This window comes from Zeugodacus cucurbitae, chromosome 4 (genome assembly GCF_028554725.1).
Source record: "Zeugodacus cucurbitae isolate PBARC_wt_2022May chromosome 4, idZeuCucr1.2, whole genome shotgun sequence".
In the NCBI taxonomy this organism is placed as follows: domain Eukaryota; kingdom Metazoa; phylum Arthropoda; class Insecta; order Diptera; family Tephritidae; genus Zeugodacus; species Zeugodacus cucurbitae.
In genome coordinates, this window is record NC_071669.1 from 75,054,395 (window position 1) to 75,068,823 (window position 14,429).

General features: G+C 37.1%; 1 protein-coding gene across 9 annotated transcripts in view; it reads right to left on the reverse strand.

Annotated features, from left to right (window-relative positions):
* Positions 1-734: 734 nt before the first annotated feature.
* Positions 735-14,429, reverse strand: part of LOC105212996 (klarsicht protein) — a 76,099-nt gene continuing 62,404 nt past the window's right edge. For 5 of the 9 annotated variants that reach the window (XM_011185462.3, XM_011185461.3, XM_011185460.3 and 2 more), the window contains 10 exons: positions 14,013-14,195; positions 12,895-13,936; positions 12,065-12,212; positions 11,656-11,882; positions 11,185-11,582; positions 10,999-11,104; positions 3,518-3,693; positions 3,052-3,452; positions 2,749-2,971; positions 735-2,683 (listed from right to left, as the gene is read on the reverse strand). In XM_011185462.3, the coding sequence (XP_011183764.2) occupies positions 1,811-2,683; positions 2,749-2,971; positions 3,052-3,452; positions 3,518-3,693; positions 10,999-11,104; positions 11,185-11,582; positions 11,656-11,882; positions 12,065-12,212; positions 12,895-13,936; positions 14,013-14,195 (3,777 nt within the window). In that variant the 3' untranslated portion in view covers positions 735-1,810. Of the gene's footprint in view, positions 2,684-2,748; positions 2,972-3,051; positions 3,453-3,517; positions 3,694-3,779; positions 4,164-4,201; positions 4,408-5,978; positions 7,046-10,998; positions 11,105-11,184; positions 11,583-11,655; positions 11,883-12,064; positions 12,213-12,894; positions 13,937-14,012; positions 14,196-14,429 lie in introns of those variants that run through there. The other 4 variants (XM_011185466.3, XM_011185468.3, XM_011185469.3 and 1 more) reach the window with 4 other exon arrangements.

The following is a 14,429-nucleotide window of genomic DNA, read 5'->3' on the forward strand; positions in this document are numbered from 1 at the left end:
TTCTTTCTGATAGTTAAACCGATAAAAGTGGTTTCCATGACACCTAAAACCAATAAAATTTCTGATTCGTACATCAAACGAATAATATCAGAATTCATGACATGAACCAGGAATTTTTGTCGGTTTGAATTTTGATTCCGTCAACTATCCGATTCCACAACAACCCTGATTATTAATGACAAAGTGACTCTATGAATTGAATTTCGCCTTGCAAATGTTTCCTGCAAATACTTTTTCTTAATTGCAGAATTTGCGCTTTTTTGTGCATTAGCTTCGCCATGTTTGCTTTTTCGAATATACGATTCTGATGCAGATGCTAGTTTTGCTTTTCCGAACAGATTGCATTAAACATACTGCGCAGTGCAACGAATACTTTTCTTTCAACTTTTTCGCAAGAAATTAAACCACCTCATCTAACATATCGGCTATCCCATGGTCTCCCTTTCCATAAAAAAAATAATTAAAGCCATCTTCATGTTTTTGTCTTCCGTGTAAAATATACGTTTTTATTTTATATATATATATATATACTTTTAGTAATTGCCCATAGAAATATGTTTGCATATGTATATATGCTTTAATATATGCATATTAGAATTGTCCAGAATTATTAGAAGTATATAATGGTTGTTAGTTGTTTTGCTGCATAAATCCCAGCTCGCTTAAAGAAGCAATTAGTGTAAGCTTAATATAAGAATAAGTAGAACAGATATATGAAACGTTTCTTGTAGAACCGTAATAGAGTAACTAAGGTAGGAAACTTATTAATAAACCGTTTTAAATTAGATCAACTTATTTTTCAATAAGAGTTGTAAATATGCACTTTTACATAACTAGTCGTTTTGTATAGCATTAAGTGCACCTAAAGCGAGCTTCAGTTGTTGCACCTATTAATATAATAGAAAAGGAATTCAAGCGTTTACTGCAAAATAGCTCAAATTTGTGGGTATTGGGCATCCAAAGTAAAATGTCAGTCATCAATTTGAATTTCATAATCCGTGTGTATATTGTTGGTTCACCTTTTTTCTCTTTTAGTATTATAAGTAATTTCATAAGGAACATTTTCAAATGTACAAGGGTACGATAATGAGCCATTCTAGGCGTCATATGTAATCAGGCACTTTAGTGTTTTCGAAACAAAAAAGTAACTGTATATTATCCACTCAGCAATTTCTGCCAATTTTGCAATCGATTCTATTTTCTCGACATTTCATTATGATTATTGCTGAAATAACTCAATAGACATTTAGCTATCGGCTCAGTTGTGCTTCTTCACTTTTTTAGAATATGCCGCAGTATTTAATGCTCACACCATTGTGACGCGTTTCAGTTGAATTTGCAAATTCCATTCAATAAATTCGTGTTCAATGCTTTCAACATTCAGAAGAATGCCGGTGTTCATACTACCATTTTTTGTAATGACCGGTTTTCAAGTCCGTATACATGTATACGCTATTTCTTATTCCCAAAACGCTTTTTGCAGTTTCAACTTCCCCTTTCCAATGTTTTTTCTTTTAAATCTAAATAATTTAAGTGTCTTCACCACTAAAATAAGTGCCCTACCATTCTCCTTAATTACTCAAATTTCCACCTTATTGGGTATCGGTTTTATCTAGTACATAATGCATGAAATTCAATATAAATTGAAAATTTGATAGGGTTTGTAATTCCCCAATGTAGATGAACAAATTTCAAATGCTTGGATACCTTCTTTATGGATAAGCTCTCAACTTGAGCAGAGGGATGGTCTTATTATGACTCATCACGTTAGTTCCTACCCTATCCTACGGAGCATCCGATAGGATGTGTTTCAAATCGGAGGAGGCCCACGTATATACCGCAACTGAGGCGTAAAACTCATAGATAAGTTGTTGAGGTTGTCACAACAGTTGGGCTGCATAAGACAAGCTGCGCACAGGAAGGTGATTAGAGCCAGTTGCATTGGAACCGCTGCTTTTGCAATACGCCAAGCCCAGCTATTATGGGTGACCTTATCATTCTTTTTGTCTCCTGTCTCCAAATCGAATTCCAGATCCGGATCATCAGCAGGATCACCAGAGTCCGGAGCAGCTACAGATAAATGACTACGTACTTCCGTGGCATCCGAATTGTTGTTAGTGATTCTGGCATTGGTCTTATCTATGTTGCCATCGGACCCTGAAGATCTTTTGTTCTGCCTTCGGCGGCCATTGCGTTTTGATGTCCCATTACATTGAAGGCCATAATTCTGTTCATAAGTTAGGTTTCCATTTTTACCATCAGCATCAGGACCATTGGATTTCGGAGTCTTACTGCCTTTGCCGCCAATATCAGTGACAGGTACGAGTAGTTGTTGTATTTCGGTTTTCTGCAATTTCTGTTGCATTTTCTTATTTTGATGCGTGGCAGCTGTGCGCACAATAAGATCACGACAAGTGTTTTGCAAATTCTTAAGTTCTGCTTCAGCCGATTCCATGCGCACTGCAATCGATTTCATTGCCTCACTACCAGGGGCTAAAGCCAACTCCAGTTGCTTTACTAAGCGCCGCAATACGCCGAGTCGGCGCTCACGCTCAGACAATCCGCCATCAGAAGTTGCGCCACCATCTGAAATGCCGGAATCCGAAAGGGAGCCATTTGAAGCGGTGAATTTAGTAATGTGTAAAATGTGATTGGGGTCCAAGTGTTCCCGCACTGCAGTGAGCTGTTATAAAAAAATCCGAATGAATGAATTTGGAGAGCATTCCAGCAGTGACTGTATGTACTTACCTGTTCCTCGCTGACATTTACACGCTCCGAAAGTAATTTAGCAACGACTTTCACATTCTGTGCAAGCTCCACTGGTGTTGTTTGACCTTTATCCAGAGCGCCCTCCAGGCCTTTCAATGTGCCGCGATCATGACCGAGCGCTTGCTGAAATTCGTACAGACCACTTTCTAACTGCCTCCAAGCCAGCAACGAGTTGGTTAGCGTCTCCAATTGCGAATTAATTCTGTAAATTGCGAGATGCAAAGATTTGAATTCCGACGACTGGAATTTACCCCTCATAGACAACAGGAACAATTTAATTACCTTGCGTCAGCATCATCCCAAGCACTGTACATTTCACTCACTTCATTCTTCAAGTGTCTGTGGAATTCATTTTCTGAGTTTATTAATGTTTGTATGTCCAGCACTTTGGTACTGCTACCAACGGTGCTGGTGCCGATGGATGCAGACATATTCTTTGCAGCGGCACTTATATTTGTAGTCACTGTATCCCCAGGAGATGAACACTTGGCAGCATCTCCTTCGTCGACACTGGGCATATTGAGTTTATTGAGCGATTCAACATCAACTATTCCAGTATCTTTGGATTCTTCCTCTGCTATGGCGTTCTGCAAGCGTCTTTCTTGGCGTGTTAACCAGCTGTGCACACTGGCGTTAAGCCGCAGCATATTTGTGCGATAGTTTTGCAATTCCGTTTTCTCATTCTACAAGAAAGTCAGTCGAACAGTCAATCAAAATATAAACCAACTTGACAACTCAATATGCTTACCTTTAGAGCCTCGATGGCAACTTGGATTTGGGGCTCCGTATCCAGTAGCTCAAATGTACCATTATTACCTAATTTGTTAAGAGAGTGCTTAAGGATGATCATCTCTTCCTGCATTTTACGTGCAGATGCAGCATTTTCACTCCAGCTCAAAAGATCCTCCCAAGCTGCTAGTAAATCTGAAATTATATTATATTGTAACCGGGTGAATGAATTGAGTAGGATGTAAGTATGTAACTATCAAGTAACTACATGACCAACGAACCAAGACTGAGTTAATTAAGTTCAACGGTTCTCTCAAACGGAACGTTTACGCACGAATTACGATAACCACCTGACCATGCCAATTACTATTAACTATGGTGCTTCCAACGGAAAATGTGAAATATGCATTTTCAAATCGGCAATGAACAGAGAGCTCTTACGAACATATTAAATTTTGAAAACATAGAATTATATATGAACACATATTTAGTACTTCAAACACAAACATGAAAATAATGCAATTGAGGCGATTTTGTGGAATCTTCTGATAGCACATTCCACACATTAATAAATTACGAGGATGTTTCGTTATCACAGGCGAACACCGAGCCGAACATAAATTCTTCATTTATACAATTAGTTTGCAAATATAGTCATGTATATTAGTAAAGCACATAGACGGTACGATAATGGGCTAAATACCGATATTAATTGTCACGCAATATGTGTAATTGAATGGAATGCCATATCCCATATACATACAAATATGTATTGTATTCTATGTATAATTTATATCTGTAGAAATGTTAACGGAGGAACAAAAACTGAATCGCCAACAAATTCTATGGAGCATCACAAACAAATCACACAATCAGATGACTATCGAAGGCGAAATTAAAATCGCAGATATGACCGCACCTTGCGAAACTCAAAAGCGTACTGTTCGGCCGTGTCTCAAATGCACTTACAAAAAGTACAGTGTTGTTGAAGCGCTTTCAGCAATGGGTTTCAGAGTCCGCGAGAAGGGAAAGCGTAATGCAGTGCAAGCACGTCCGGTACACTGTAGCAAGTAAGTGAGCTCAGAACTCGTAAAACCAACCGGCGATTTGCATAGTTAATTGAATCGATCGAGCACTTCGTTCACAACGCAAGGCCACAACCACAATTCAAGTTCGATGGTTACCTGGTGGTGTTACATGTAACCATAAGTAGAAGTGGCTCTCGATGCTACTAGTTCATCTACATATGTAAAATTAAAATTTTCACTTGATTGAAAAGTGAAAAGAAGATGAAAATGAACGAATAATGGTGAGCTAAATAATTGATGCTGCAGATGCAATAAATCTTTTGCCGAATAGTGGAAATGGGTGTTGAGGTCGTTGTCATCAACCAGAACCCATGAATGACTAATAAGCAATAAGCTTCAGCAATGACAAACATGTTTGTTTGCTTTGACATCAGCACATATTTTTAAATGTCGCATTGCTGCTTGCGAAATTTCATAACCTAAAAGCATTCGCTCTGAGTGCCGCGAAGTTTGATTCAAATCAGCTGCGGAAAGCGCTCTGCTTGAATGGGGTGTGAGCAGCACTTCAATTATCAACGCCACGCGCTTACAACTGCTTTAAAAGTCGAACATAAAACTTGTTGGAAATGCGACGTATCTTTTGTTTATCATAAGTCAATGCACTTTCAGTAAATATATTGACAATCCGCTTTTTTATATGCAGATGCAAGTGGATAATGTTAGTTTTATTTATTTTAACTTTTTGCCGAACTACTAACCCGTATATGTGCATATGGGTGCATACAGTACGTAAACGTGACCGCGATACAGATTCTTTGTGGTAATGCAATTTCATTCATACAACTCTTAGCCTACGTCGGAACTACTCCGCTAATGTATATTGTGTATATATGTAAATGCAATCGAAAGAATACAAATTTATTAATAATTGTAGCGCCGTTGTACTTGCCCTGCTTACCAGAGTCGAGTTTTCCAATCCACACTTACATATACACCTACTTACTTATGTATGAGTGGGTAACATGACAACAACGAAAATGTTTATAAAACTGAGGTCGCCTAACTGAGAAATGCGCAAACCGCATTTACACCCATGAGCGACGGCTTTGGCATTTCAGTAGAATCCACATTTCTTTCGGCAGGCAAGAGAACAACGTGAACTGTGATTTAATGTGTGATTTGTGTTACCTTGATTCAAGCAAAGACCGGTTTATAGAAGTAGCAAGAGATAAGGCCAACACATACTTTTATGTGTACGAGTGTGCATAATTACTTAAGTTCTTAAAGTATATGGAACCTAATTTCATACATATACATATATGTACATATACGGTATTTCGAGAATGTTAGAATTGAGCACATATTGGGGTTTATAATTGACGACATCAAAAAACGTTGTTATAATAGAGAAAATATTTATATTTTATCATAAATAGAACCATGAAGTTGTACCTTGTTCCGAAGAGCAGCGTGATGCCGCTGACGATGAACTCGCCGAGAGCATTTCTGAGATGTCTGTTTGTACTGCGACGCTGACTTTCATTTTCAATGACCTTCATACGTTCATAGGGTCTAGCATAAATATTCAAGTATATTTGTCGAAGACCTCCTCCATTTAATTGCATTTATGCTTACTGCCACTATTACTTATACATATGTACGTACAAGCTTTTGTTGGGCTGTGTTTGAAATGAGCAAGCTTAGTGATTAATAATAATTGTGTATTCGAAAAGGGGTGCTAGACTTTGTTGCGGTGGGATTGATTGTAGTTGCACTTGAACATTTGACAATTGTCTGTATTCATTTGAATATAAGATGCTTAAGTAGCGTTCAAGATAATGCGTAAGTAGATGACTTAAGGTGAAATCTCCGCCTTTCAAGTACCACTTATAATTGCTTATCAGCTAACCAAAAATATTGGCATTCCTTATTTTAGGACGTATATACGTATATACATATATGTATATGTAAATAGGAACATATGTTTGTTTAGGCAGATCATTTCGACCGTTCATTTGAGCACATGGCAAACATAATTGATATTACGGTAATCATTTTTTAGTGGTAATTGGTTTAACATGGGAATACACATGTATACATATATGGTATGTACAAAAGTACAACCAAATGTCAATCGAAATATTGCTCTTTGTGGGGTTTAACTTCCGACTTTTCGCACCATCCCTTAGCAGCTCACATACAACGTTGAGAATCAACTCTCTCGATGATTCTGCGCTGTTCAATTGTCTTGTGTCACTATGCTAACAATACATCTCTGATGTCACTACGATTTTTTCACTATTATTATATTTTATGTTAATTCGATTTTGCTTCAGGTACGAAACTATATCACAGATTTTTATTGCAGTAAATTGAGATTCTGAACTTTTGCAAGGAAAAAATTTAACCGCTTAGTGACCTAATTTATCGTCAATTCTGTCGTTGTCTAAATAAACCATTTAATATTGTATGATGGTACCGACGCACAACAATCAACTACTTTGCTATCGTGAGTAGCAAACACCAAAGATGACATGATACGAAACTCTCTCATTTTTCCTCAAACCGAATTCCCTGATCTCTCATTTTAAGTTGGTAGCAATGCGAGTTGAAGGAATTTTTGACAGAAAAGGCGGGATGCCAGAAGTAATACCGGTAAAAGTATATGACAAAATCGGTGCGAAATACAATTTTAGGGAAATACACTGATAATATTAAATTGTGTGAAACTATTTTTTTTTGCTATTATTTGTTACAAATGACATCTAATATATCAAATGACATCATTATATTTAATATATTATATATTTTATGTTAATAAATTAATATATTTTGTTGCATGATTTTATATAAAATCAATTTTTTATTTTCTTAATTATTTATAATTAGTACATAAGTATATTGAAGTTAGTATATATATGATATAGGTCTAATAGGAACAGATCATTTAAAAATAATATCTAAAAGTTAAAATACCCAAAAGTTATTTCTAAAATGCCCAATTTATTTTTTTTTTACATAGTGGGATCATTGTCAAATGTTATAAAAAATGTGGATTTTTACAGCGCTCTCTCAGAATAATGAGTTTCGTATCATGTCATCTTTGGCAAACACTGACGGTATTGTGGCGCATAACATAACCTCAGTGTTTCTATATTGTGCACGGTTCTCACCGAATTCAGTTACTCACTCACCACAGCTCACAGCTGTTGTAGCAGTTGTTCCCAAACATGTTGGGAAATGTAAACACGTCGACAACGAAGTACAAAAACATCAAAGAACAACCTACTGGTTGTCCAGCATCAAACAAAGAAACCATTTAGTTCGATGATAATGGAAATGGAATCCGAAATAAATATAGAATAAAACTTGGAACAAAATAACAATGTTAATGTAAGGGCCGCCAAGTTACACTGTACTAATCCATAATAAACGACATACATAGATATCAACTGCCCTTGAACTAAACAGCACACAGCATAAACTTACAGTGTAAACAGAGAAACTATGACAATATGTATGTATATGTACATACAACGGCATTTAACATTTACACGTAGCTTTTGGTTAACATTAAAAGAGCTGAAAGCTGCAGAGAAATAGCATGAGAGAGAACGAGCAAATAATTCGCTCTAGGTGATTCCAAAGACCGTTTTCACACAGGCAATTTTTGTCGCGGCAATTCTTAGTTTTATAGGAGAGGGGGCGACCAAGGGAAGCGAGAGAGAGAGAAATTCTCGTCTCTTCGTCGCCCCCTCTCCCATAAAACTAAGAATTGCCGCGACAAAAATTGCCCGTGTGAAAACGGTCAAAGCGTACATTTTTCTCTTATTCGAGCTTTTGCTGGGCTGTGTTGAAAATACAGACATCTGTTTTTTATTTGTGGGCGATAGTACATTCAACTATACATACATATACAGTACCCACCACCCATATTTGTTTGGATGCTTGGACGGACATTAGGGCATCAACGCGGAATGTATACAAATGGAAAGTGCTTCGTAAAAAAATATTTCGACAAAGAACCGCTACTACATACTACTACAATCAGCAAATATTTATCAGAAATGTTATGCTTTTCCGTATGCTCATCTCTACGTAAGGGAATCGCTCTTTTCATACACAAACATATTATTACTGGTGAAAAAGCAGATATCGGCCCAGCCACAAATTATATACAGTGGCTGACAAATCCTGCTTTCATTGGTGCGAAAGTAAGAAAAGCTTTTAGGGAAATTGTGTTGATATAGTTTCATTCGAATCTTCTTTCTAATTTTTTTCTTTTTTATGATTATTATTGAATTTAAAATAAATACCTACAATACCCTTGCGAAAAGCAATTTTGGTTGATATACGACATTTTTCGATAGAACATGAAAAATAAAAATAAAATAATATGGTGGAAATTCAACAATTTTAGCTAAAGTAGGGCGACAGTAATAATAATTGAAAAAAACTTCAAAAGTAGTGATTATACCGAAAATAAGCAGCGCAGTGGACACCCAAAGCATCCGTCTCTTAACGACATCGGTTTGATTCTCAAAAAGGTGGACCAAGATCCAAAAGTAACTACCTTAGAATTAGCCCAACACGTTCCAAATACATCACAAAAGTGGTATCTCTCAAAACAAAACAAAAAAACTTTATCCGATAATGTGTTCCACCACAGATCACCACAGAAGGAACCACTTATTTTCCCCAAACCCCCAAACTTCGTTTAGAATTGGCAATGAACATAAATAAAAGATGAAGGAGTTTGGAAAATAGCTTAATAACGTAAGAAGATTAAACGTTTGGATAAAAACTAACGCTGTGCTTGATCCGAAGTACTTTGTGATAATTGTGAAAGTATGATGGCGGCAGTGTAATTGTTTAGTGAACTGTAGCGGCTTCTGGAGTGGGAATGTTAGCCTTTACTGGGAGTAATATGGATCGCTACACATAGTAGTCTCTATTGGAACATAATTCGAAACCTTCAATATACGTGACCTGGTCTACGAAAAGGGAGCTAACGTGCCAAAACTAGTTTTCTGGGAAACAGCTGTTAAAAATAAACAACATCTCATCTTCCATCCGAATCAACTAAAAAGTGAAAATTGATTTTTTGACAACTAAGCCCACTTTCCGTAGACCAGGTCACATATAAGTTTACCTCAGTTTCGGCTGCGTCTTCCAACAAGATTACGATCCAAAGCAAATTGCTACGGATTAGGTGTTTTTTTAAGCTTCAATACTATTAAACACACCACCGAATAGCACAGATTTGAGAATAATTGAACATATCTGAGAATTTTTGAAACTAATTATCACAAAAAAAAAAACATATTTCTATTACTTTGTTACTGTATGTAGACTTTTGTCAAGCGAATTTTTGAGTTTTTCTTTCATAACTTTTTTAATACATTTAAAAAATGTTTCTTGTGATTAGAAAGAAGATTCGACTGAAACTGTATCAACATATTTTTCTAAAAATCTTTTCTTACTTTCACACCAACGAAAGCAGGAGGTCTATGTAGATATTTGTCGGCCACTGTATATACCGTTATAATAAAGAAGAGTGTTAGTATACTACGAATAATACTTTAATTGGCAAATAAAAATGACTGTATGGAATACGTAGCATTCCTTTTTCTATTAACTAGAATTAAATACAACTGAAGTATAATTGTTAAATAATTAAAGCTGTCTTGATTAAACAAAAACTAAATTACAAGTGTGAGCCCTTTACCTACTATAATTTCTTTAGTTAGTTTTAGTATTGTAATTGAGCAATGGCAATGGTGATCAGAGTGAGAAGAATATTAGCTAATTATAAGTTGTACATTTGACAAAACACATGAGGAATGAAACAGACACTACGTTAACTAAGTGTATTTATTAAACGCGAACAAAAAAGATAAATTACAAAATTACAAAACTACAAAAAATCAAACGCGTATATTCAGAGTTTTAAGAAATACATAGGCATCTTTATTTGGTAAAAGTAAAATTAAATTATAGAGAAAATAATAAATAAATTCGTAATATGCTTGTCAAATGCATAAAAATACACTCGATTTTGTAAAACTACATTAGCTCTTTTCTTTCAAAATAGGAATTGTTTAAAAATATTAAAAAAAAACATACCGCTTATTCAAACTTATATGTATGTATGTGTGTATGTATATACTTATAAATGTGGGAATGTAAAGTAATACATTTATGAAGTTTTAAAAACCAAAGGTCACAATGTATTCACAAATTTTAAAGCCTCAGCTATCCTTGCCTTGCAATATTTAGAAGAATCTTTTGAAGAATGGAATGCTGCAGTTAACCATCGAGTACAAGCTCTTTAGTGTGTTTACAAGAAAACGATATAGAGTAAAGTACATCAACATATTACTAACGTCCAATAAAAAGTCTATTGTTCGCGCTACGAATCGTGTAATGGGCGCACACTTGCAATCGAGGTGAATACAAAGAGCCAACTCACCTTTTGTCTGGCCGGCACACTGTGCAGAGAGCACTGTGCCAGGCGGACCACGTATTACGGCTTCCAAACACCGTATGTTGTCTCGGCAAGTGCTAATAATCTCCGTCTGAAATTGCCAATAAAAGCGTGTGCGTGTTATTATATATATTTTCACAAATATCTCATCTCGAGACCACATCAACTTACATAATCTTCTGGACGCAATAGGTGACAGCGTATCTTTAATGCTTCGGTGTCTTCCAAGCGATTTCTGCTTTGTTGTAGCAAATTACGCATTTCCTTTTCATTGTCGGAGTCGTCGCAGCTCGACGACGACGTGGCCGGTATGGCTTTGATACTTTTATCAAGGTTGCGCGATGAGCGACGACGATCGTCAATTTTGCGACGTCGAGTAGATGTATCGCTTTCAGATGTGCGGCGCAACGACTGTGCCGATTGACTCATACCAAATTCCAATTTGCGACCAGTTGTATCTGATTTTATCTGTTGATGTACCCTTTCAAAACCGATCCTAGGAGTGATTGCGTTGACTGAAGATGACGTCGATATGACGGGACTACGCGTATTTTGTGTATCAGTTGAATCTTAACAAATACATATTTAAAAATTGAGATTTGAGAATTTGTTAAACATATGTAAATACCAAGATTAGCTTACCTTGACATGATTTGCGGCGAACCTCTAATGTCTTACGTCTCCTCTCATACTCCAAGTCAAGTGCACGGCGACGTCTGGCATGATCTACACTATTGGCAATTGTGTCTTGCGTGATCGTTTTCGTGTCTGCTTGTTGCAACGAGTCCATACGTGGCGGCGACAACGAATCCAAATTGTTGGCAGCAGACAGCGACGAACAGCAATCTGACTGCGAATCGATGAAATTTCTAGGAGTGAAAAGTTTATTTTTAGTTGGTTGTCATATTAACGAGCAACTATGTATCTACTATATATGATTAGTGCCAGTGCGAAAAGTATCGAAGGGAATTAATGTAAAATTTTTAATTTGCTCACTATGCTAGCAACCCGACCACTACCGCAGTGGTAGTATGTTTTCTTTTTGTTTTACCTGTAGTCATCTCCGAATTCCATAAGTTTTCTGGCTGCATCCGAGTCGAAGCCTTCGGAATAGTTTTCAGAATTATATTTTTCTTGATAATTATCCCAAGCTGTCTCTGAGAAACTGCTATGGTGATCCTCAGTGCCAGTAGTGTATTCTATATAACATTCGAGATTCAAAATTAATTGGAGCATTTCACGATTTATATTCTAATTAACAACAGAAGTGCAAAGCATAAAGTATATATATTCAATAAATACTCAGCAAACATAGTTCATAAAGTCAGTAAAGTATTCATTTGGGCATTAGTAATGACACGTACCTTTTAAAGCATTTCGAAATATTTTTTTAAAGCATACAATTTTGAGTTTACGAGTATATCAAAGTTTCGTAAGGGTAACTTTGATTTTAGAACTGCTATTAATGAGCTTACTTTTCCAATTGCCATTAAATCGACTTTAAATCACAATGATTGCTGTATATGTACTTGCATACATCTTTTGTTATTGTAACTATACAACAATGCACATTTGACTCGACATGAATTTATGATGTATGTATATAAGTCACGTGTAAATGTGTAACTAGGTGGTTGATTCATTATAAAAATACATTTTTCTAATTTCTACAGGATGTGTAGATACCTCGCTGTTTTTGCGGCACTGGTGTGGCAGCTTAAGACACGAAAAACATTGCAGTGTGAAAAAAGTTGACGAAATAAGCAAGAAATGTGATCGTAAAGTAAAGCTATTATTGTACAAAGCTATTTGCAGTGCAACATAACTGATTATGCAATATGCTAACCGATATAGAATAACAGCGATTTCCATTGTACTCACCTCCCTGTTGCTCTTCTTCATCATCGTTCATGTATGTGGCTAAAGCGGCCAACGAACCCAACCGTTTCTCATTGCGCATATATGCCGAGGTGTAGGAACCCACTCGAAAATTGGGTTTCATCAAGGAAACCCCTTCGCCCATATCTTTCTGCGCTTCCTGCATGGCGTGCTGTTGTGACTTTTCTATGGTGTATTGAGCTGCATTGTTGCTGCCACCTGTTGCACCTTCATTGGGATTTGTTACATTTCCGTGTTGTAGACTCAATAGCGCGCTTGTTATTTCACGTATTTGTTGCGTAGACATGGACTCACACGACTTCATGAGCAGAGTTTGTGTGAGTCGTGGCATCTCGGCGGTATCCTCAGAGCCAGAATCTGGACTTTTCTTAAGAACTGAATGTGAATTTGAAGCGACTACACCTAAATTCCCAGACGTGGACATTTTCTTCTTACGAGTCTTACGACGTTTCAAAGATCCCTTGCTATTGCTCGCTTTAACTTGGGTGACATTTAACGCTGACGCGGAGGAGACACGTTGCCGTCCAGGAGACAGAGAATCCAACGCTGACTCACTGATAGAATGTGTAGCAAGTCCAGTTTGTGCATTGCTCACAACTGGTTCGATCGCCTCTGTTTGAACTGTTTCAGTAGTCAGTTGTGACAGGCATGATACCGACCATGGTCGTTCCGACTTGCGACGGGACTGAGAGCGTTTTACAATTTTTACATTTAAACTCTGATTGCTACTGCCGTAACCTTGTATTGTCGCTGAACTGGCTATGGGTTCAGCTGAACTACCAAAGCATTCTGTGGAATTGCCACCATATGAATTTGTGCTTGTCTGCATGCACGTAGCTATTGATTCTGTAAGTCCCTCCGAAGTATCTGAACCAAGCTGCGGAACCGAATCTGATTCGGAAGCTTCGCCTGACGCTTCACAGTCGTCGCCCGCTTTTGACTTTACACCACTTTGCAATTCATCGCTGTGATTTCGATGCCCCTGAACTGGGGTTGATGATGATGGCTGATGCTCCAGCCATTCCTTTCGATATGCCAAAAAGAAGAATCTCAATGATGAAAAGGACTACATATGTACGTATTATTACAACACCACTTACTTGTACACGTTGCTTGATTGGACCTGGCATGACTATGTCTCGCTTCTTTACCGTTGACGACAATTTGATGACGGAATGCTTTTGTTTCTGTTTATTAATAGGCGTCTTTAGAGCTTCGACATCACGTACTAAATGCTCTGCTTCGAGTACCAGCTGTTTGATTGATTCATGCGAGAGTTTACCCTGAAGTCAAAACAACACACACATATGACAAATGAGCCGGCAATAGAGCAATGCGAGTACAACTTCACGATAAGAGAGAAGTGCACATAAAATGCTATCACAACGAACCAGCGTGTAAATCGAAGTAACTGATAGAGCAAATGAGTAAATAATAAATGTACACACGGAAAGACCTCAGCACACATAAGTATCGAAGTGGCGAGTAAGAATTCAAGTCATTTACTGGAGAGCGAA